At 43.3% G+C, this 22764-nt stretch overlaps 1 protein-coding gene across 1 annotated transcript in view; it reads right to left on the reverse strand.

Moving 5' to 3' along the window:
* The window catches only part of Arhgap19 (Rho GTPase activating protein 19), a 41918-nt gene extending 20080 nt beyond the window's left edge, over positions 1 to 21838 (reverse strand). Inside the window, exons 1-5 of the mRNA XM_036169360.1 lie at positions 21769 to 21838; positions 6392 to 6657; positions 5380 to 5460; positions 3803 to 4012; positions 598 to 824 (exon numbers count right to left, since the gene is read on the reverse strand). Of these exons, the coding sequence (XP_036025253.1) occupies positions 598 to 824; positions 3803 to 4012; positions 5380 to 5460; positions 6392 to 6657; positions 21769 to 21824 (840 nt within the window). The 5' untranslated portion in view covers positions 21825 to 21838. The remainder of the gene's footprint in view (positions 1 to 597; positions 825 to 3802; positions 4013 to 5379; positions 5461 to 6391; positions 6658 to 21768) is intronic.
* Between the last annotated feature and the right edge of the window lie 926 nt (positions 21839 to 22764).

Below are 22764 nucleotides of genomic sequence, written 5' to 3' on the forward strand. Positions count from 1 at the left end.
TGTAGTTTCCAACCCAGATAAACCACTCATAATCTTCTCTCCTATCAAAGCCTGTGTTGTGAAGAGGCAGGAACCTGAGCTTCACGTGTTCAGGTCAAACATTTGTTTAACAGACTATTTGAAAATGGAAGCCAGTAATGAGGCCCTGACCCCAGTAAGCACACTTAGTCTTATGAAAGGAAACAGAATATATAGAGTAAAACCATAGGAATAGGCTAGACTGCACTGTCACATGATCACACTACTCTACTCTAAACCGTTAGAATCAATTTGTATTAATCCTTCAATCATTAGGAATCAACCTGAGTTACCAAGGAACATTCCTATTAAGATGGGATTCACACTGTCTAGCCAAAACAAATATTCTAGCTTCTTTAGCAACTAGAATGTTCCAGAAAGAAGTAGCCATGCAGGGTTACTGGAGACTGACTTATCAGTGTACAGGAACCAGGCCCCTCAGCTTTGATGACTCCTAAGCTCCTAACCTCATAAATATGAAGGCTGGACCTTGGATCCTTGATAACCTCACCATGTACACCACAGGAGGGGCCCAGCCTGAGAAAGCTAAGCCCTGAAGATCTTCCCCTCAATACTAACATTTTTGGGCCACAAGACATGGGGTGCAAACATAAGGGCAAGGTTGTGGGCGGACATCTTATTCTTGTCTTGCTTCTTCGCTGTTTGATACAGGAGATCAAGCAGTAACTTCAGTAAGTTCCGATTGGCTGGAGGGAGCATGAGGAAAAGCAGCTGCAGGGCCTCAATCTGCCGCTCCTTGTCTGGTACGCTGGTCTTATTTCCTTTATCATCAAACTGCATCAAATCTTAAACAAATAATAATGAAAAGGAAGGAATAAACCAAAGAAAAGTCAATGCTACTTATTATTGTCCATTCAATCCACCAAATAAAGAGAAGGAATAAAATAATCAATCATAAAGGAAATTCAAAACTGCTAATACCTTAGGAAGGTCCTAGATTCAAATATCAACACTGTAAAAATAAAATAAAATGAAATAGGCAATGGGCTTTGCAAAGTACTTCCTGTGTGACTATGAACATGTTAGCAGGCATAGCATGAGCCCTGGCACAAGAAAGAAATGCAAAACACAACAAATACTATGTCAATCTAACTCAATAACTAAAGACAATCCAATTTTAAGATGTGGGAAAGAGTTAAGTAGAAGGTTAAGTGTGGTGACATACACCTGTGTGCCTAGCACTCGGGAGGCTGAGAGGCAGCCTGAGATATATAGTGGCACCTTATCTCAAAGAAATAACAAAAACAAGCAAACAGCAAAAAACACTGAATAGATATTCCTTCAAAAAAGTAACACACACAAGCCAGGCACGATGACACACACCTCTAGTTCTAGCTACTCAGGAGCCTGAGGTAGAAGGATTGTTGAGTGTGACATAATTTAGCAATGCACAGTCAGTGTAAAGAATGGGGGAAAGGAAGAGAAAGGAAAGGAGGAGACGGCATACGAGGGGTCAGAAAGCCTGAGCATGCTTGAATGGTCTATTAGGGAAACCACAAGGTAACACCTTCCACCTACTAGGAGGAGCTGAACAAAAGCACTGACAATATAAATGCTGGAACGTGAGCACTAACCTTCTGCTGCAGGTGGGAGTGTTCAATGGTGTGATCACTCTGGGTCCTTTTTAAATCTACAGGGGTCTTCTGCCTGTGTGTAAGTCTGTGCACCATTTATGTGCACTGCCTGCCCAGGCCAGAAGAGGACATCAGATCCCCTGGCACTGGAGTTACAGAGAGATTGTTGTGAGCCACCAAGTGGATGCTGGGAGTCAAGCCAGGGTCCTCTGAAGAGCAGCCAGTACTCTTAACCACTGAGTCATCTCTCCAGCCCTAGTTTAAACACTTTGGAAAACATTTGGGCAGTGTCTCAAAAAGTTAGTTACAATTATGTCCTAGCACTACTCAAAAGAATTAAAATCAAGTCCACACGCACCTCTGACAATGTCAGCCCTTCTCTTCCCTAGTCAGATAGGTTGTAGCTAAAGGGTAAGTCAGAGGGAATCACACACAGGATGACTCCTCTCCAAATGTACCACACCTTCCCATGTTCTCAAGAGCATTGAGTCACCAGGCAGCACAGTAGAGGACGTCAGATACTGTACCAAATGAGGAGCTCGGCAGGAAGGCAAATAAGGTAAATATCCTACATGTTAACACATAAAATAACATTTATACTTTCTCATCTTTTTCATTCTTTGTTCGCTTGGGTTTTTGTTGTTGTTGTTTCAAGACAGGGTTTTTCTTTGTAGCTTTGGAGCCTGTCCTGGAATTCGCTCTGTAGACCAGGCTGGCCTCAAACTCACAGAGATCCTCCTGCTCTGCCTCCTGAGTGCTGGAATTAAAGGTGTGCACCACCACCGCCCGCCTCTAATCTTTTTCAAGGATCTAAAACTTTATTTTTTTGAAATGTAACTGTAAAATTCCATGCATATTAGTAACATATCATCATTTGTACTATTAAAATCGCCAGTGAAGGTGACTTTAAAAACCTCAGCTGAAGAGCTGGAGAGATGGCTCAGAGGTTAAGAGCATTTGACTCACAGAGAGGGTAGTAAGAAAGAGGGAGGAAAGGAAGGAGAGAGGGAGGCAGAGAAGGTAAAGGGTAGAGGAAAAGGGCGTGGGAAGAAAGAGGAAATGCCATGGGTGGAAGACTAAGCATGGGTTTTGACACTGTGTGCACTTAGAGCCTGCTGTAGCATAATAGCTGTGCAATTTAAGAATGAATTCCTTACCACATAGACACAAAGAATGAGAAAACAAAGAGCTAAGAATAGAACAGTCTCCAAGATACACTAAGTGAAAAAGGAAACACAGAACAATGTGTATAATATTCTGCCTTTACATAAACAGAGGGAGAAAAGGAAACACACACACACAGTGTACAAAACACCTCTGGAAGGCTACATTAGACATCACAGCACTGGTTGCCTCTGGGAAGAACTGGTGCTAGGGAACAGGGTAGGAGAGAAGCTTTTCCATCCTGACCATGGGAGTAGACTGTCTACTCAATAAGCAAATAATAATGCTTTTAAAAGAAGAGCTTGCAGAGGCAGAGAAGACCTCAACTTAGGTATGGGAATACCTGCAAAAACTCCAAACCAAGGCAAAAGCACAGAACCAGCAACCACCTGAGAGGTCTAAACCCAGTGACACACCCCACCTGGGAGGCACACCTTTATCTAGCAATTGAAATGTTCCAAGTACTATGGTAGGCTACATCTGAAATACAAAAATCAACAAGAAATTTATTTATCAAAAACATTTAAAGGGATTTAGAGATGACTCAGAGGTTAAGAACACTTGTTGCTCTGGTAGACAAAAACACCCATACATATAAAATAAAAATAAATAAATCTTCTGAAAAAATATTTTTTCAAAGGAAAACATTTAAAGTCTGTGAGATGTCTCAAAAGGAACAGATGCTTGCTGCCAAGCCTGATGCCCGACATCAGTCCTCAAGACTCACATGGTAGAAGAGAACTGATTCCCAAAAATTGTCTTCTGACCTCCACATACATATCATGTCATTGCACATGAACACACACAATAATTGTAATTTTTAAATGTTTCAGAGGGAGAAGGATGAAGAGGAAGAAGACAGCTGATCAATTCAGACTTAACTAGCCAAGAGTTGTAAGTACATTAGGATCATGAAGTCTGAGCCAGTATCAGCACTACAGTGAGTAATAAGCAATAGGAGATCACAAAGGACTTCACTAAACTGAAAAAAATATTTCCATCTCTTTCTCACTTCTTATACTCACCCGCAATTTTGAGGTGTACATGAAAATGTTTATGGGTAAGCAGGGGCTCTGGCAACTCTCCTAGAAACATCTTCAGTAGTGTGGCAACATCATTTGAGTGAAACTCTCCTGAATCCAAGTCAATATCGGTCCCATTATTGAGAGCATCCCTCAAAAGCTGCTGTCGGACACTGTTGCCTGGTACTCTGAACAAGCCTTCTACTCGCAAGTCTGCTTAGCACGGACAGCCAAAAGAGAACAGAGGAGAACCATGGTTAATGTACATAGTAAAAGCATGGCTTCCCTTTAAAGACCCTCCACAGCACCCGTTATAAAGGAGGTTTACCACTATTTCTAGGGAAGCTTAAACCCTTTTTGGCCTGAGCACCTAGAGAAGACTCAGCTCAAAGGTGGTCCTGCAAAGGTCATCCATCCTCCTGAGGTACCAGTGGATACTGAATTCAACACAACCAACAGTCAAAGAAAAAAAAAACCAAATCTCAAGACCTTTATCCTTGTTCCTCACAGACTCTCAAGGAGCTGAGTTCTCTATGGGCCTTTGTGGTTCCTATAAACTGTTTCCTTCAGCCAAGAATAAACCTAGACTCTGCATTATTGTGTGACTCTAACAGATTACTCTGCAGGTAAAAGCCTCCCAAAAGCTTAGGTCACTCCAAATGAGCTGCTCCCATCCAACTAGGCTCTAAACTCACATAAGGAGATCTCAAAAGACAGACACATTGTTTGATCGGGAAGAAGCTTGTCCATGTTTGCATCTTTGAGTATCCCCCATTTCAGGGCCAGGCAGGTAACAGTAAAGGAATGAATGGGACCCACACCAAACTGCACAACACATGCCTGTGCTCCAGCAGGTCATGTCCACACAGCAGCTGGGCTGAAGGAAGCCAAGAATTCTAATCACACAAACAAGCTGAAAACTTGGATTCTCTCCATCTTAAAACCCTGATGGCTGGTTATGTTTTTAATCTACCTTTTGCCAAAATAAAAAATATATATATAAACTTTTTAAAACCCCCAAATCCGATGCCTCCAACCCTTTGAAGACGTGAGTCCACAGTCTGTTGTGCTCCTCCCGCAGTCTCACAGCCAGTACGTCAGAAAGGCGTGTCCGGTTGTTATTGAAATGTATCAAGTCATATAAAAAGCTCCACATTTTACAAGTTCTTGGCTGTGCTGAGCTCTCAGATGACACAACCCACAGGACTACTAAAAACTAAATTAGAATTAACTGAAGAATGTATGCTAATCACAGAACTCTGAAGATGGAAGTATGATGCTTTCTTGAATAAATGTCCTAATTCTTTAGGAACAAGGAATTCTTCCAGAATTGTCTAAGAGGCAATTATGATTATTTCATAGACATTATCTAATTTATCTACATCTTTGAAAGCAAATCAAATCAATAATGGACATGAAATTCAAAGGGAAATATATTTTTAAAATCTACCACCTGAAAATCAGTGGTTCATTTCTTTGTTGATGGGTAGTTGGCATTTACTAACTCATCAGCCAACTCTCAGAGGAAAATTGGCAATTCTTCATTAAACACAGAATACTGAAGCTTTGAGTAGTCTTACTTTTGTGTAGATATTCAATCAGTTGGTATATCTGGGCAATGCCTTCCTCTGTCAGTGGAGATCCAAATACCACTCCTTTTTCTGAAACCATATCATAGGACAGGGCTATATCACATAAAGAGTACAAGGCCACATGTAATGATTCTTTCTACGCATGTTTATTTAGTCAGGGGGGGGAGGCGGGGGATGACAAACGTGGTGTTTAGAGGACATCTTATGAAAGATGGTTCTTCCCTTCCACCATGTGGGTCCTGGGGCTCAAACTCAGGTCATCAGGGTGGCAGTGGATGTTTTTACCTACTAAACCTTCTCACCAGTCCAAAAACCATGATTTTAAAAGCATTTGAGGGCTGGAGAGATGGCTCAGTGGTTAAGAGCACCAACTGCTCTTCCAGAGGTCCTGAGTTCAATTCCCCACAACCACATGGTGGCTCACAACCACTTGTAATGAGATACAGCGCCCTCTTCTGGCCTGCAGGCAGAATACTATATACATAATAAATAAATAAATCTTTAAAAAAAAAAAAAAAAAGAGAGCATTCTACTTTCATTATTAACTGTTCTCACAAGATTGGTAAACAAAAAGTAAAAAAAAAAAAAAAAATTAGACTAAAAACTAGAAATACAGCCCAGCGGTGGCGCACGCCTTTAATCCCAGCACTCAGGAGGCAGAGGCAGGCAGATCTCCATGAGTTCAAGGCCAGCCTGGTCTACAGAGTGATTCCAGGAAAGGCGCAAAGCTACACAGAGAAACCCTGTCTCAAAAAACCAAAAAATAAATTAAAAAATAAAAAGAGAGTAGCCGGCGGTGGTGGCGCACACCTTTAATCCCAGCACTTGGGAGGCAGAGCTAGGCAGATCTCTGTGAGTTCGAGGCCAGCCTGGGCTACCAAGTGAGTTCCAGGAAAAGGCGCAAAGCTACACAAAGAAACACTGTCTTGAAAAAAAAAAAGAGAGAGAGTAAAGCCCAATCAGCAGCTAAAATTGTGCCCGTCACAGACACAAGACGTACCCTTCCGCTTGAGAGACATTAGAGATCTGAAGAACCCTGCGGCTGGGCCAGCCCCACCAGGCAGCTTAAGGTCCACTTCCCCCATCAGCTGAGCCAGCTCAGTTCCAGGCAAATCAATAAGTCTTGTGATGTTGCTGACCACCAACTCAGTGAACACCTCTGGTTTCTCATGTCGGAGTTTCTCCACAAAAAAGTCAGGATTGAAGATAACAGGCTGACCTCGAAGGGGAGAATCATTGCAAATGACAAAATTGCAGATGGCATCACTGGAAGAAAAAAAAAACAGTTGCACAGAAGGCTCTTTGGAGGAATTGTTTTTGTGTTTCTTACTTCCGACCCCAAGGGTTCTGCAGTTCCTGAGACTACACACACACACAGCAGAGGGTTCCTAACAGGCTGCTTCCTCTAACAGAAGCAGCTGACCTTAGAATCTGCTCTTCATCGCCAAAGCATTCACAGATTGGAAGAGACTTAACAGCTGGAAAGATATACATTAATCCAGCTTTGCCTAGGCCCACAGATAGGTTTTAGTTGTTTATTCATTTAGGTAGTGGCTCTTTGAGTATGCTCTCTGACACTGTACTACTGTGTCTCAAACCCACTTTTCCTTTTAAACATTTCCATTCTGGATGCCTCTGACTCATGAGTTATCTAACTCTTGCTCAGAAAGGTTTTTCTCTAGAAGGCCCTCATCTTCATATTTAAGAACTCAATTGTTGCCAGCAGTGGTGGTGCATGCCTTTAATCTCAGCACTTAGGAGGCAGAGGCAGGGGGATCTCCAAGTTCAAGACCAGCCTGATCTACAGAGTGAGTTCCAGGACAGTCAGGATTACACAGAGAAACTCTGTCTTGAAAAAAAAGAACTCAATTGTTGGGCCAGTACGACAGCCAAGCCCAATAACCTGAGTTTGATCCCTGACTCCCACGTGGTGGCAGGAGAGAACTGACTCCCACCAGTTGTCCTCTGATCCCCACATACATGCTGTGGTGCACACACTCACAAACACACACAAAAGCAAGTCAAAAATGTTTTTATGTGTAAACTTTCTGAAAATAACATTGGTGGGCATGGTGGCACGTGACTGCAATCTCAGCATTCTCCGGAGGCTGAAGGGAAGACTGGGGGGCTGAAGACCAGCCTATAACAATGAGATCCTGACTAGAGGCAGTTAAGTTGCTAGAGAGAAGCTCAGCAGTTTAAGAACACTTGCTACTCTTCCAGAGACCTGAGTTTGGTTACCAGCACCCATATCAAGTAGCTCACAAATGCCAGTAGCTATAGCTCCAGGGGGATCTGAAAATAAATTTTTACAAGACTTCTAAAAAATTATAATTATTATTATTAAATTAATAAAAATAAGAACTGTACTATTCCCCCTCTTTTAGCACACACATCATCGAATGTACTTACCATCTATTATCTCTAATGGCTGATTCTAATCCTTATCATGTATGTATACAGTCATCAATTATATATCCCATGAATAAATACAACACACATCACAAAGGACAACTTACCATATTTCAGTAAAGCAAAGTTAAGTTCACCTGACTCATACAATACTTCCACAATAAAATGTCTATTGCACCCAGGCTATCAAGTACTATTCCAGGAAAAGTAATGTCTCTAAATATTAAACAGACCTAATCAACAACTTATCTTTCTAACACAACATGATCTTCCTTTCTGGTGTTGGGCTTTTGCATTCTAGGCAAGTACCCTTCCCAGCGATAGCCCAAACCTTGTTTGTTTGTTTGTTTGTTTGTTTGGTTGGTTGGTTGGTTGGGTTGGTTTGGTTTGGTTTGGTTTGGTGTGTTGGTTTTTCAGACAGTTTCACTCTATAGACCAAGCTATTTTGCAGCCCTACTGCCTCAACCTCCCAAATACTGGGATTACAGGTGTAAACTATCATACCCAGGTAATAAATTTTGTTTGTGATACTGGGAGTTAAACCTAGGACTGAGTACATGTTAGATATGCTCTACCAATGAGCCACATCCTCAACTTGGCTGATAATGTTTAATAACAGTATAATGAAAACAAGACACAGATAAGTAAACTTCAAAGTTCATCTGTACTTCCCTGAAAAAAAAAAAAATATTGCGTAATTTTAACAGCCCCAATCTTCAGTCGGTAGTTACTACATGCCTTCTATTATGAGAAATCACCTGAGAACTCAGAGAGAGCAAGATGGCTCAGTCGGTGAAGTGTTTGCCACCATGCCTAACAACCTGAGTTTGATCCCTAGGAGCTACGCAACAGGAAAGAATCAACCCCCACAAATTGTCTTCTGACCTACACACACACACACACACACACACACACACACACACACAATAAATTTATTTATAAAAAATCACATCAGAATTTAAATCTCTGAGTGTATGTTCTCAAGTCACTGAATAGAACACTCAGAAGCTCACCCCCTCAGCCTTTCACACTAGCTCACACTGTTTTCCTATGTAAACTTAGGCATGTCAATAATTGCACAACTACAATCGGAAGCAACTTCTTTTTGTTTTGTTTTGGTTTGTTTTTTGTTTTTTGAGACAGTGTTTTTCTGGGTAACACTGAACTCCCTCTGTAGCCCAGGCTGACCTCAAACTCAGAGAGATCTGCCTGCCGCTGCCTCCCATGTGCTGGGATTAAAGGCAAAAGAAGCAACTTCATTTTAACCCTTTGACAAAAGCCTCTTTTTTCGGTGTCAATTATTACAGGAAAGAAATGAAAGTCACTATGAAACTAATGTTTATAATCACTGCCAATAAGAAGTGACCACCATCACCACAACAACAAAAATCAGAAAATGCAGAAGCACAAGAAAAATAATCTTGTGATTGTCTAATCAATGTAATTCACATCTCTTTAAGTCTGAAGAATTACTTTCAGATCAAATTATCTCTAGCATTAATGTATACAAAACATATACATCATAGTCCTTAAGTGGAAACATGTACACATGTAAAAGGCTACAGATTTTCATTATTTTAACAAGAGCATGACTGGGAGTTAAGACTGATTTTTTTTCCCCTCTGCTGATCCTTCCTGCACTAACTGGATCAAACATACAAACTTGTAAAAGGTCTAGAAACACAAATCCCTCCTTCCTACCACCCTGAAAAAAAAAAAAAAAAAAAAAATGCTTCTTCCTAAAGAGCCTTGAGCAGGTTCCAGGCTGCCCTAAGAAAAAGATACACTTGTGAGGCACCGGTCCCCTCATTTCCTTCCCTCCCTGCCCCACCCCATGCCCTCCCATGTTCATTCACTCTCACTCCGCCACACTTTCTCTTTAGGGAAACTATTCTTTAACCTCTTCCTCACTTTTTCCGAACGGAGCACCGGGTATGAAGACTTGGGAGACACAACTGAAGAGGAAGAAAGTGGAAGATGAGCCATGGAAAATAGTTAAAAGAGGTTTTCTTTTCAAGTTCCCACTATTGCAAAGCCCACTAATCCCCTCCCAAATATACACTTCCACAACACAAAGCTAACAACATCAAAGAATGTGTTTATCATAAGACATTTCTAATACTACAAAAGACAACATCCTATTCTACATAATTTTTAAACTAAGTTCACTCAAGTTCAAGAAAAATTAAACTTCTTACATAAACGCCGAAAGCTTCTGATGAGGCATTGCTAAGTGCAAGAGACAGGACAAAGCTTTCTCCTGCTGTGACAAAGGACTCTCCTTTCCGGCCCCTGTGCAGCCCACACAGATTCCAGGCATGGAGGAGGCACAAGGACATATTATGGGGCCTGAAAGGCGGTACTTACTAAGATTCAGCATTGTTCTTCAAGGAGGAACAAAACAAAAGTGAAAAATTAGCCTAGCTAATTGTACTTGCCAGTCTCTGGGTGAAATCAACAGCAGCCTCCCTCACTTCTAGAAACACTGCAGGTTATAGAAAATGGAATATCACATAATGTAAGCACATCCGGTGGGAGTTTTATAATATGTAGGAAGGATAATCTTTACTCCACATTGTACACAAAAAGTAAATTCCAGCTTCCAGAAGCCATGTTTTTCTCTTATTTATGTATGTATCTGTGTGCTTGTGTGAGCTTGTACACTATGTGCACGCAGGTGCGCATAGAGGCCAGGGTCAACAGGATCCCCTGGAATGGAGGTATAGGTGGTTGTGTGCCACCTGACACGAGTACTGGGAACCGAACCTGGGTCCTCTGTAAAAGCAGTAAGCTTTCTTAACTGCTGAACCTTCTCTCTAGTCCAGCACAGGTTATTAAATGGAAATCCCAGAGCCAGATGTGGGATACTTCCCATTGGTCATGGAGACCCCAGAGGGCCCGGAACAATAAAAGCTATCGCTAATAGATTGTATTGGTAGACACCACCCACTTTGGTTGCAAGACTTAGAAAAATCAGGCTGGAATTGAGCTGGAAGCTTTCTCCCTGCAGCTAGATTTCATACTGTATGCAGGGAAGAAAAACCACCACCGTCTTAACTATGGGCCCTGCATGCTCCAATGCTGACATGCCAGGCAAGATATGCCACTAGGAACATAGTAGCATGACTTTATGGGGTAGACAACTGCCTTCTGAATGGATTTGAACCCTATTCCATAGAGGGAGGGCACAGGCCCAAGGAGGAACCTACTGCTGCTGTTCTGCTAAATGACCACCCATGCTGTCTCACTGCTTTCTGTTTATGGTTATTCCCAAGGCCCTTGGCCTTGGTCAGAGCACGGCAGTTCTTCGGTGCTTAGCCACTGCAGAGTGGCTCAAGCTGCAGAAACAAACCCTCGCCCATGCTCATGCTAACAACCCTAATTAAACTCTGTGGCTCACAGAGAGAAAGTGGGGGAGTAAAGTGTGGGGGCTGGGGGGGAGTAGAGGTTCAGGAAGAATGGGATAAATGAGGGTAATGGGGATAGATATCATCAAAATTACCTAAATATATGAAGCACTTAAAGAATTTTTTTTTTTTTTTTTGGTTTTTCGAGGCAGGCTTTCTCTGTGTAGCTTTGCACCTTTTCTAGAACTCACTCTGTAGACCAGGCTGGCCTTGAACTCACAGAGATCCGCTGGGCTCTGCCTCCCGAGTGCTGGGATTAAAGGCGTGTAGCACCAACGCCCGGCAAAGAATAATATTTTTAATTCAAGACAATACAGCTCTAAATTGGAACAACAAATGTTAAAAAAAACTTTAGAAACAGTTGTTTTGTTTGGGGAGGATTTTTTTTTGGGGGGGGTGTTCATTATTGTCCTTTTGTCCTGTGTTTCACTGTGCTGAAGATAGAACCCAGGGCTTCATGCATGCTAAGAGAACACTCTCACTAAGCTATACCCTCAGCCCTGAAAACAGTATTTAAGAAGAAATCAAGCAAAGTAAAGAAAGCTCAATCTTGCAAGCACACAAAGACCCAGGAACAGAGGCACAGCAGTGACTAGTGGCGGGGACAAGGAAGAAATCCAAAGTAGATGTAGTTTAAGTTTTCATGCAGAGGAGAGCTCACTGGGGAAAAGCACCTGCTGTCAAACCAGACAACATGACTTCCATCCTTGGAATCTATAAAAGTGACCGGTGTGGTTACACACACTTGTAATCCCAGCACTAAAGAGGCAAAAGAGGGTCCCTGGGGGTTCACTAGCCAATCTAGCCTAAGTTGTAAGATATAAAAGCCTAATCCACAAAGAAAATGTTGGATATTTACCTACATTAAAATTTTTAGGCCTCAGGAAAAAAAAAAAATTTTTTAGGCCAGTGATATGGCTCAGTAGGTAATGGCAATTGATATACAAGCCTGGCTACTCAAGTTGTAATCCCTAGAATCCACATAAGAGAGGAAGGATAGAACTAACTCTTCTTAACCTCTACATCAGCTCTACAGCACATGTGACCACAAATGCATCATATGTACACACACACACACACACACACACACACACACACACACATACACACACTCTCCATAATGAAATCACAGCACCTCCGAAGGAATGAGAAGGCTTTTCACGTGTGAGGTTCTTACATATTTGCTTGTTATACTAAAGTGCTGGTGTCACTTTAGTTGTTAGGATCACAGCCTGGACCCTGGCACCCCTGTCTTCAATAGGCCAACTAAACAGACAACAAGAAGTGAAATACAAAGAAGGGAGACTTGTCAATGTGGCCAAGAGAAAGAGGAAAAGGGATCTGTGACATGCCCATCCCAGTCCATCTTCAGGGGTCATGACATGAGGTTAAGGTTTTGTTTTGTTTTGTTTTGTAGACAGGGTTTCACTGTATAGCCCTGGCTGTCCTGGAACCTGTTCTGTAGACCAAGCTGGCCTCCAACTCAAAGATCCACCTGCCTTTGCCTCCCGAGTGCTGAGATTAAAGGTGTGCATCACCACCACCCAGCAAGGTTAAGGTTTAAATTAAAAGCAAGTGGTATGCACAATTAAGCAGTCTAAGACAAGATGTGGTCTCATCCATCACCATTGTCTGGGCTCCAGTCTCCCCCACAAGGTGATCTGACAAGCTGATAGAACTTCTGTGAAATCTCTTTCAGGAAACAAGCTCCTCTGTAGCTGGTACCATGACCTCAGCACTTTCCTTCTTCCCAACATGAGATTCCTGGGGGAAACTCCAATTTTGTAGGATTCATTTTTGTCTCAGTAGTTCAACAGCTAAAGGTAGAGGAATATCTCCATCTCAACTACTGTTCTATTGCTGTGAAGCAACACCATGACCATTTACCTGGGGCTTGCTTACAGTTTCAGAGAGTTAGTCCATCATCGCCATGATAGGAAGCAGACAAGCATGGACCAACACACTAGCTGAGAGTTTTACATCCTAATCCACAGGCAGCAGGCAGAGGGAGAGAGACACTGAGCCTGGCATGGGCTTTTGAAACCTCAAAACCCACTCCCAGTAACATACCTCCTCCAACAAGAATGCATCTACTTGAACAAGGCCACACCTCCCAATCCTTCCCTAAACAGTCCACCAGCTAGGGACTAGATATTCAAACCACAATTATTCATTTCTGTAAGACATGGAACTCAAACCCAGGGCCTAAGGAAGCATCCTACTAACCTATGCTCACTCTTTCTATTTTTAAGAGATTGTTTTGGTTTGTTGGTAGGTGGGGGTGTTCCTGTGAAACAGGGTCTCCTTGTATAGCCCAAGGCTGTCTTTGAACTCAAGATCTTTCTGCCTCCACCATCCAGCTGCAGGGGATTCCAGCCACAGTTTCTTTCATAACTTTTCTTTTGCATGTGGTGCACTCACCCATGTGTATACATGTGGAGCCCAGGGGTTAATTACTGGTACTTTCCACTATCACTCTCTCTCCATTTTATTTTCTAAAACAAGGGTCTCACTGAACCTGGAGCTCACCAATTCAGCAAAAATGGTCAGTGATTCCAAGGATCCATCTATCTCTCCCAGTGCTGAGATTACAAACCCTACCTGGAACCCCAACACTTGCGAGGAGGAAACCTGAAGATCAGGAGTTCAAGGTCATTCTTAAAACTACTTCCCAGGTGCTAGTACTGCTGTTATAAATCACTAAACCGTGAAAAGTGAGGAGGGTTTGAAGTTAATACGGCAAAATGTTAAGATCTGCTAGTGTGAGGGATAAAGTATTACTCTACACATTTCTGTAAAGCACCATATTATGACGAAGTTTGGGGTTTCTTGTGGATTTGTGGGAGATTTTGTTTTTTTGTTTTGTAAATAATAAAGTAATTGGGGCCTAAATCTTGCTAAAAGTGATATAAATATCATAAAGGGGTTAGGAATGAAGCTCCAAGGTAAAGCATGTGCTTGGCATGTGTGAGGCCCTGGCTTTAACATCCAATACAAAAAACAAACAAACAAACAAAACAGAAAATCATCAAACTACATAATTTCCTCTTTTTTTTTCTTTGGTGTTATTTTGTTTTGTTTTGTTTTTCAAGACAGGGTTTCTCCTTGTATCCCTGGCTGTCCCAAAACTCACTCTGTAGACCAGGCTGGCTTTGAACTCACAGAGATCCACCTGCCTCTGCCTCTTGAGTGTTGGAATTAAAGGTGTGCACCACCATGCCTGGCTCTATTATTATCTTAAACCTGAATGACTTAGATGACAAAAATGGCAGACTTTCCATCCCTCTTGAGAAATGTTTCTAGGTATTCTGAAAACACTCCTTAGTTTTCAGGTTTTATAGAACATCAGAATACAAAAAATCCTTTCTTCAGTACTAGACTAAAGTCCAAGCCTGGAGTGTGCACCACCATCATCCCACACAGTGCTTTTAAAAGTGAGAAAATTAGCCAGGCGGTGGTGGTGCACGCCTTTAATCTCAGCACTAGAGGCAGAGGCAGGCAGATCTCTGTGAGTTCGAGGCCAGCCTAGTCTACAGAGCAAGATCCAGGACAGGCACCAAAACAACTCGGAGAAACTCTGTCTCGAAAAACAAAAAAACAAAAACAAGGGATTAGCTCCTGAGGACCAACACCCAAGGTTGACCTCCCCTAGGGTTAGGAATTGGCATAGCAATAGAGTGCTTGCCTGGTACACTCAGAGTCCTAGGTCTGGTCCCTGTAACACACACACACACACACACACACACACACACACACACACGCACACGCACGCGCACACGCACGCGCACGCGCACGCGCACACGCACACGCACACGCACGCACGCACACACGCGCGCGCACACACACACCACAGATATGGTCAAAAGCAGGAAAAAAGAATAATTAGGTGTGTAGGCAAACGGATAAGCAGCTATCTCTAAGTATGGCAGAGCGCAGGGTCATTTTACAACCTAGTTGCAGTCTACAGTGATTTCTTTTACCACTAGATGGTACTCTGCATGTAAAGTAATATGCCTGGAATGGGCAGGAAAGAGAATCCACCTTTGAAAAATCAATTAAGGAAAAATGAAATGCAAGTACTTCTGAGGGCACTGAAGCCATGAACCCACACAGCTCTAGGGAGCAAAAGCCAGCATCCTGCAGATGGATCTTCTGGCTGCCTCCTGTCCAAACTGTAAACCCACAAAACTAAATGTTTCCTCCCTGGTGAATTGCTTAACTTGACTTGTTCTCTAAGAACCACAACCTTGGCAGCATTTCTCAAAATATAAGCTATATTTAAAGTAATCTAAGCCTGACTCACCACTCTGCGAGAAGTATGCACTCTCTTGGTGCAGTTTCAACCCTAAGAGGCTCTGAAGTGCAGTGTTAAGCATGTCACTTTATTTGGGACCTATTAGAAAAGGAATAAAGTACCAAACAAAGCTAGATATTCTCCCTCTTCCTACATCTTCATAGCAAGTTTAAGTTGAATCATGGAAGCTATACATAGAGAAGATAAAATAGGCCATGTGCCCAGTTTACAGGCTTTATAGCTACAAGAAACAGTCCAGTAAGCAGCACCACACTGCTTCACAGAACAGAATCTCTTAGAACATTTAAACCCTAAAGAAAGTCTGCCCTTAAGAGACACTGCCCCTGCAAGGTTCTGTAATGTGAACCTCTTATTGTAGGGTGAAAAGGGCTAAGGAAAAACACCCTGACCCAGACTTGACCCCAAGACCAGGGCTTGAAGTCCCACCAATCCCTGAGCTTGCCCCAGAGTCGAGCTGCAGAATCTCACCAATCCCTAAGCACAGAATCCCACCAATCCCTGAGGTCCCTGAGCTTGCCCCACAATCAGACCACCAAAATCTACTAATCGCAACCATCCTGGAAAGCCCCCACCCCTACCCCAAGAAGCTCTGTACCCTCTTCAGTTTGCTGTTGCCTCACCCTAGAGTCAGCCACCCTCCTGGACTCTTCCTTCCCAATAAATCTCTTGGATGAGGTTTGTTGTATAGTGTGACATTTTTCAGAGAGCAGAGCCCAGCTGTAACAACTTTCCCCAGAGCAGAGAAGAGCAGAGCTGCAACACTTTCACTGAGGAAACTTCCCCCTAGTGGAGCAGAGTTGTTCAGCTCCAGGGCACAGGAGCAGAGCTGTAACAACTTCACTGAGGAAACTTCCCTAGTGGAGCAGAGTTGTTCAGCTCCAGGGCACAAGAGCAGAGCTGTAACAACTTCCCTGGGGAAACCCTCCCCTGCTAGAGCAGAGCTGCTACATTAGGGAAACCTTTCCCTGGAGCAGGGCTGCAAGCTGCTAAGTTTACAGTGATGTTCTGGTATTTGGCTCCCAACTGCCAGGATACCTTCACATCCCAGCTGCAATGCCTACTTACACTTATCTCCTAGGTTCCCTCTGAAAACATATTCAGCCCCTCTATTTGACTCAACTTAAACTAATTTGAAGCTACAAGAACAACTTAACATAAACTGACAAACCAGTGGTGAAAGAATTCTTTGTTGGGGCTGGAGAGGTGGCTCAGTGGTTAAGAGCACTGGCTGTTCTTCCAGAGGTCCTGAGTTCAATTCCCAGCAACCACACAGTAGCTCACAACCATCTGTAGCAAGTTCTGGCCTGCAGGAATACATGCAGACAGAACACTGTATGCATAATAAATAAATAAACAAACAGATAGAGAGATAGATAAAATTTCTTGGCTAAGCTTACCTTCTTAGCCATACACTGGAATCTACGAAAGAGTATGTTCTATTCAATGACAATGTAATGTTCTCAATCCAGAGAAGTAGTTACACTTCTCCGACCATCCATTATGCCACTTTATTGGCTTATTGGTAATATTTATTCTTTTGAGTGTCAGAAGAATTAACATTACTCTTATGGTTGACATCTCTCATAATTTCCTTCCCTAAAACAATGTAGACCGAGAAGGAGGCTAACTGCATTATAAAATAACACCAAGAGGTGAGTGACATGGCTTAGTGGGTACAGGTGCTTGTTGCCAAGCCTGACAACCTGTGATTCCTAGGCCCCACATGGGGAAAAGAGTGAACCAACTCTTGAAAGCTGTCCTCTGACCTCCACTAGTGTGCCATGGCACAAACACATAATAATCGGTGTGGGGGTATTGTTGTTCTTTTAAAGTAACATCAGGGGCTGGCACCCTCCTGCCTCTTCCTCCTGAGTGGTGGGACCACTATCTGGTCCAAGTTTATTTTCTTTTTAAAGATTTATTTATTTATTATGTATACAGTGAGTGTTCAGCCTGCAGGCCAGAAGAGGGCACCAGATCTCGTTGTAGATGGTTGTGGGAATTGAACTTAGGACCTCTGGAAGAACAGCCATCTCTCCAGCCCTCCAAGTTTATTTTCTATAGACTGTGAATGGCAAGAGTCCCAGGAATTAGCACTAGAAGCAATTCTTTTTTGTTTGTTTGTTTTTTGGTTTTTTGTTTGTTTGTTTGTTTGTTTGTTTGTTTGTTTGTTTTGAGACAGGGCTTCTCTGTGTAGCTTTGCGCCTTTCCTGGAACTCGTTTTGTAGCCCAGGCTGGCCTCGAACTCACAGAAATCCATCCATCTGCTTCTGCTCCCAAGTGCTGGGATTAAAGGTGTGTGCCACCACTGCTCGGCCACCACATCTATCTAAACTATGTTGATTTAAAAACAAAAAGACAGGGATGGGGGTGTGTTCGGCAACAGCCGCCTTCCTAGCACCACAAAGGGGAGAGAGAGGAGGCTAGAAACATGGGAGGAGCACAGGGAAGAAGCACACAGCTCGGCTCAAGTGACACAGAGTTTGGGAAGGAGGAAGACTCAAAGTGCTCTTTTTTTATACAATTTATTTTTATTTTATGTGCAATGGTGTTTTGTCTGCATGTGTGTCTGTGTGAGGGTGTCAGATCCCCTAGAACTGTAGTTACAGACAGTTGTGAGCTGCCATGTGGGTGCTGGGAACTGAACCTGGGTCCTCTGGAAGAGCAGCCAGTGCTCTTAACCACTGAGCCATCTCTCCAGCCCCTCAAAGTGCTCTTTTCATCACTGGGCTCTGTAATGACTCTATTTATTAGCTTTTGTATATGTTTTTATCTACCAAATAAATTAAAAACAGGAAATAAAATGGACAAGGAAAATAGAGAGCCCCAGAAACAAGCTCACATAATGCCTGAAACATTGATATACAGTATCAGTTACTTCACAAATGTAAATAAAATATCAGGTTCCATAAAAAGAAAAAAATAGCCGGGCAGTGGTGGCACACGCCTTTAATCCCAGCACTTGGGAGGCAGAGGCAGGCGGATCTCTGTGAGTTCAAGGCCAGCCTGATCTACAGAGTGAGTTCCAGGAAAGGCACAAAGCTACACAGAGAAACCCTGTCTCAAAAAACCAAAATACTAAATAAATAATAAAAGAAAGAAAGAAAGAGAAGGAGGGAGGGAAGGAAGGAAGGAAGGAAGGAAGGAAAGAAGGAAGAAAAACAATTTTCTTTAAATGGCCCCTACCAAATAGCAAACTCTACTCCAAAGATGAGGTTTTCATTCTAATCTCTTCTAAATTGAATGGAATCAGCAAAATCACATTTGGGGGCTTCAGTTAATCAAGGAACATTCAACCCTCTAGATCAACTTGTCTCTTTTCTAAATCTCCTAATCCCAGAACAGAGGCATAATTTTACACCTAGCTATTTTTAAAGTTTTTAAAATAACAGCACTTTACAAAACTTTGTGCTAGCACTTAGTAAGCAGACTGTTAAGTCATTGCTATTTGAAACAGAGAAACACAGATTGAAGGAGAATTTAGATTCCTGATATCTATTCTTAATGAGTTTGCTCAGTAAAATGGCAAAAGCTCAGCTTCTCCAGATTATAGCAATAAAGACAATCCAAATGTAGGGGATGCCCAACTCAAGACAGTACTACCAAGGCTCAATGGGTTTTTTTGTTTTGTTTTTTTGTTTTGTTTTTTTGTTTTGGTTTTTGGAGACAGGGTTTCTCTGTGTAACTTTGCGCCTTTCCTGAAACTCACTCTGTAGCCCAGGCTAGCCTCAAACTCACAGAGATCCACCTGCTCTGCCTCCCAAGTGCTGGGATTAAAGGCATGAGCAACGACCACCACCCAGCTTTTATTTATTTATTTTTTTTTTTTAATTTAATTTTTTTTTTTTTTTTTTTGGCCAAGGCTCAATGTAAGAAATCCTGCTAACCAATCTTGAACATCTCAGTGGTCTCACAGACAGCTGTCATTTCTCCCTTTTCTCTCCTTTTCCTAGGCTTTTCTTCCCAGAGCAAGCACTTTTAGTTCCCACAGATAATAATCATACACATTATGGCCCAGTTTCTACAGCTGTTTCTTTCTCTTTTTTTGTTGTTTTTGTTTTTTGTTTTTTTTTTTGGTTTTGGTTTTGGTTTTTCGAGACAGGGTTTCTCTGTGTAGTTTTGATGCTTGTCCTGGATCTCGTGCTATAGACCAGGCTGGCTTCGAACTCACAGAGATCCCCCTGGCTCTGCCTCCTGAGTGCTGGGATTAAAGGTGTGTGCCACCACCGCCCAGCAAGCTCTGGGTTTTTAAAATTGATCTCTTGTCTCGTGCCAGAGCGGGCTTCAGTGGTGGCACACAACTACAGCTGTTTCTATACCCAATGCTGCACCACATTTTTCTCACAGAAGCTTTTCTCATAAAGCAAATCTTTACTTAGGATCTACCTGAGACACCAGAAAGAAAGAGGTATGCAACGTATCTGTGAATGCACTTGGTCAAGTGAGATGGTTCAGTAAAGCCCTGCCAAGCCTAACAACCCAAGTGTGATTTTCAAATCCACCTGGTGAAAGAAGAGAACTCCTGTGTGTTGTCTTCTGACCTCCTACGTATCTACTGTGGCCCCTGTGCACACACACACACACACACACACACATATGACAGGTAATATATTTAATTGTTTTGAGTCCCATTAATTAAATGGGGCTGGGAATATAGTTCAGTCAGTAGAATGCTTACCTAGCATGCATGGAGACCTGGGTTTGATTCCTAACACCACATAAAACTGGTCTCAGTGGCATGTGCCTGTAATCCCAACACTTGTGAGGTAGAGACAGGAGGTTCAGAAGCTTAAGACTGGGGTCAACTTGGGCTACATGAGACTTTGTCTCAAAAAACAAGTAAATATGCAGGACGGAAGTGGCACATACCTTTAATCCCAGCACTCAGGAGGCAGAGGCAGGGCAGATCTCTCAGTTCAAGGCCAGCCTGGTCTACAGAGTGAGCTCCAGGACAGCCAGAGCTACACAGAGAAACCCTGTTGTGAAAGGGAAAAAAAAAAAAAAACCTCAAACACACAAACAACAACAAAGTAAATAAATAAGTCTCACAAGAACACAACTTAGATCCTGCAATATGCAATTAACTAGTATTGGGGAAGCTGAAGCAGGATTGGGCATTCCAATCCAGCCTGGCTACTTAGCAAGAACCCGTCTCAACAACAGCAGTGGAAGGTTTCAGAATCTGATAAAACTGTGTTGTGTTGATCATGCAGTTAACAGTTTACAATTTTAGATTCAGTTGGCAGTAGCCTTGTGGAGGAATTCAGTCCTCTTGCTGTAGAACAGTATTTCATTTGTCCTCATTTTCATTACAATTCAGGATTTTGGGAGTTGGATGGGGGATGATCTATGACATTTAGCAACCCACAACACAGTTCGGGGCAGGGTGGGGGTGTCAACTATTTATGGGTAGGAGTAGGAAACTCCTCCATATAAAACCCTGATACACCCAAACAAGCCCTCCAGACTCACAAACCACTTTCTCAGAATTCTTGGACTCTTCTGTTCCTTACCAACGGTACCAAAGTATGACACTCATCATATTCTGAGACAATCAATGTAAATAACCTCATTCTATTGGAGTGTATCGGTCCCCAATATCTGTAATCAATTAAAGACAGACTCGGCTTTCCTGTTTGGAAAAGAAGAAATGAAGTCACAACTTCATGGACAGCAGAACCCACGATGTGTTGTTCCTCGGCTGTTCTCCAAGGAAACACAAAAATCTATCCCATTTCGAATAGTATTTGCCAGGCTGGGTGCCAGGCGCTTTAAACGACTTGTTTCATTCCGTCCCTGTTCTGAAATAAGCATGGTCATGTTCATTGACAAAGACTGAAGCCCAGAGAGGTCCGCCAGCCTGGGGACCAGCCCCCTTCCAACTGTCACTCAAGTCCTGCTGTGACTTAAGCGCAGAGGCTGCCGCCAAGGACAGCGACGTCGGGGGCATTCGCCGAGCCGCTCTGGGCTTCAGTCTCCATTCGAAACGCTCGGCGCCAGGGCAGGCAGGGGCCGGGAGGCTCGGACCGGTAGTCTGCAGCCAGAGCGGCGGGCGGGCTCCACACCGCCGCGAGCGCAGACCGCAGCGACGCGCCTCAGCCCCCGCAGGCGCGACGGCGTGGACACCGCGGGAACCAGAAACAAAGCCCGGCCCTGTGGGCCACGGTGACTCAAGGGCAGGGCGGCGACATCGCCAACCCACAGCCCCGTCTCCTAGGCAGCGGGACTGAGAACTTGGCTCACCTCCGGCAGGAGTTGGAGGCCGGTGGCTCCCCTCCACTCAGCGCCTCGGCCGCCATCTTCCGCGGCAGTTCGGTCCGCGGCCCCGCCTCAGGGCCCACCCCCGAGCCCTTCGATTGGCTAGAATGTTTCCGCAAGTACCGTACTATTGGATGAACCCATGGCCACGCCCACATGAGAGCAGTTCCATGCTACTATTGGCCTATTCAAATATCTAACTGTCATTGGTGGCACAGAGCAAAAGAAAGGGTGGAAGAGACACTGTCCAGAGGCCTGCCGGGAGATGTAGTTTCTTGTTTTGATTAACCCATGTAATTCCGACGACTTTTAGGATGTAGTCAGAAATCACAGAACTTTCGATTTTAAAAGTGACCTTAGGAGTCACTTGAATGGGAAGGGCTCGTGAGGCTCCGCCCATCCCTGTAGGCAGTTAACGGTTGCTATTAGGGAGGGTTTCTCACCCCTCACGCCCTACTTACCCAGATTCCATAGATTGTAAAAGGGACGGAAAGACACTCTCTTCTGTGGTATATAGCCTATATGTTCCTGCAAGCAAACCTAAGTAAACTCATTCACACACACACACACACACACACACACACACACACACACACACACAAATAAAATGTTACCTCTTGGAAATTCAAGACTGAGACAGAGAATAGCAGCTAAGAACAGTGAGTCCCATATTTTCAACTTTGTATCCAGAACCAAGAGCAGATCCAGAACTTTCAGGGGAGAAGTTAAGGAGGGTCTATACTGAATGTATACAGAACTGCTTCTTCTTTTGGTTTTGGGGAATAGGGGTTTGGAGCCTGGCCTGGAATTAGCTCTGCAGACCAGGCTGGCCTCGAACTCACAGAGGTCCACCTGCCTTTGCCTCCCTAGTGCTGGGATTAAAGGTGTGTGCCACCACCGCCTGATGACCTTTTTCTTCTTATTCCCTAAGCAATGCATTTTAAAAGCTATTTATTTAGCTTTAGGTAGTATAACCTCAAC

Source organism: Onychomys torridus, chromosome 1, assembly GCF_903995425.1.
Source record: "Onychomys torridus chromosome 1, mOncTor1.1, whole genome shotgun sequence".
In the NCBI taxonomy this organism is placed as follows: Eukaryota; Metazoa; Chordata; class Mammalia; order Rodentia; family Cricetidae; genus Onychomys; species Onychomys torridus.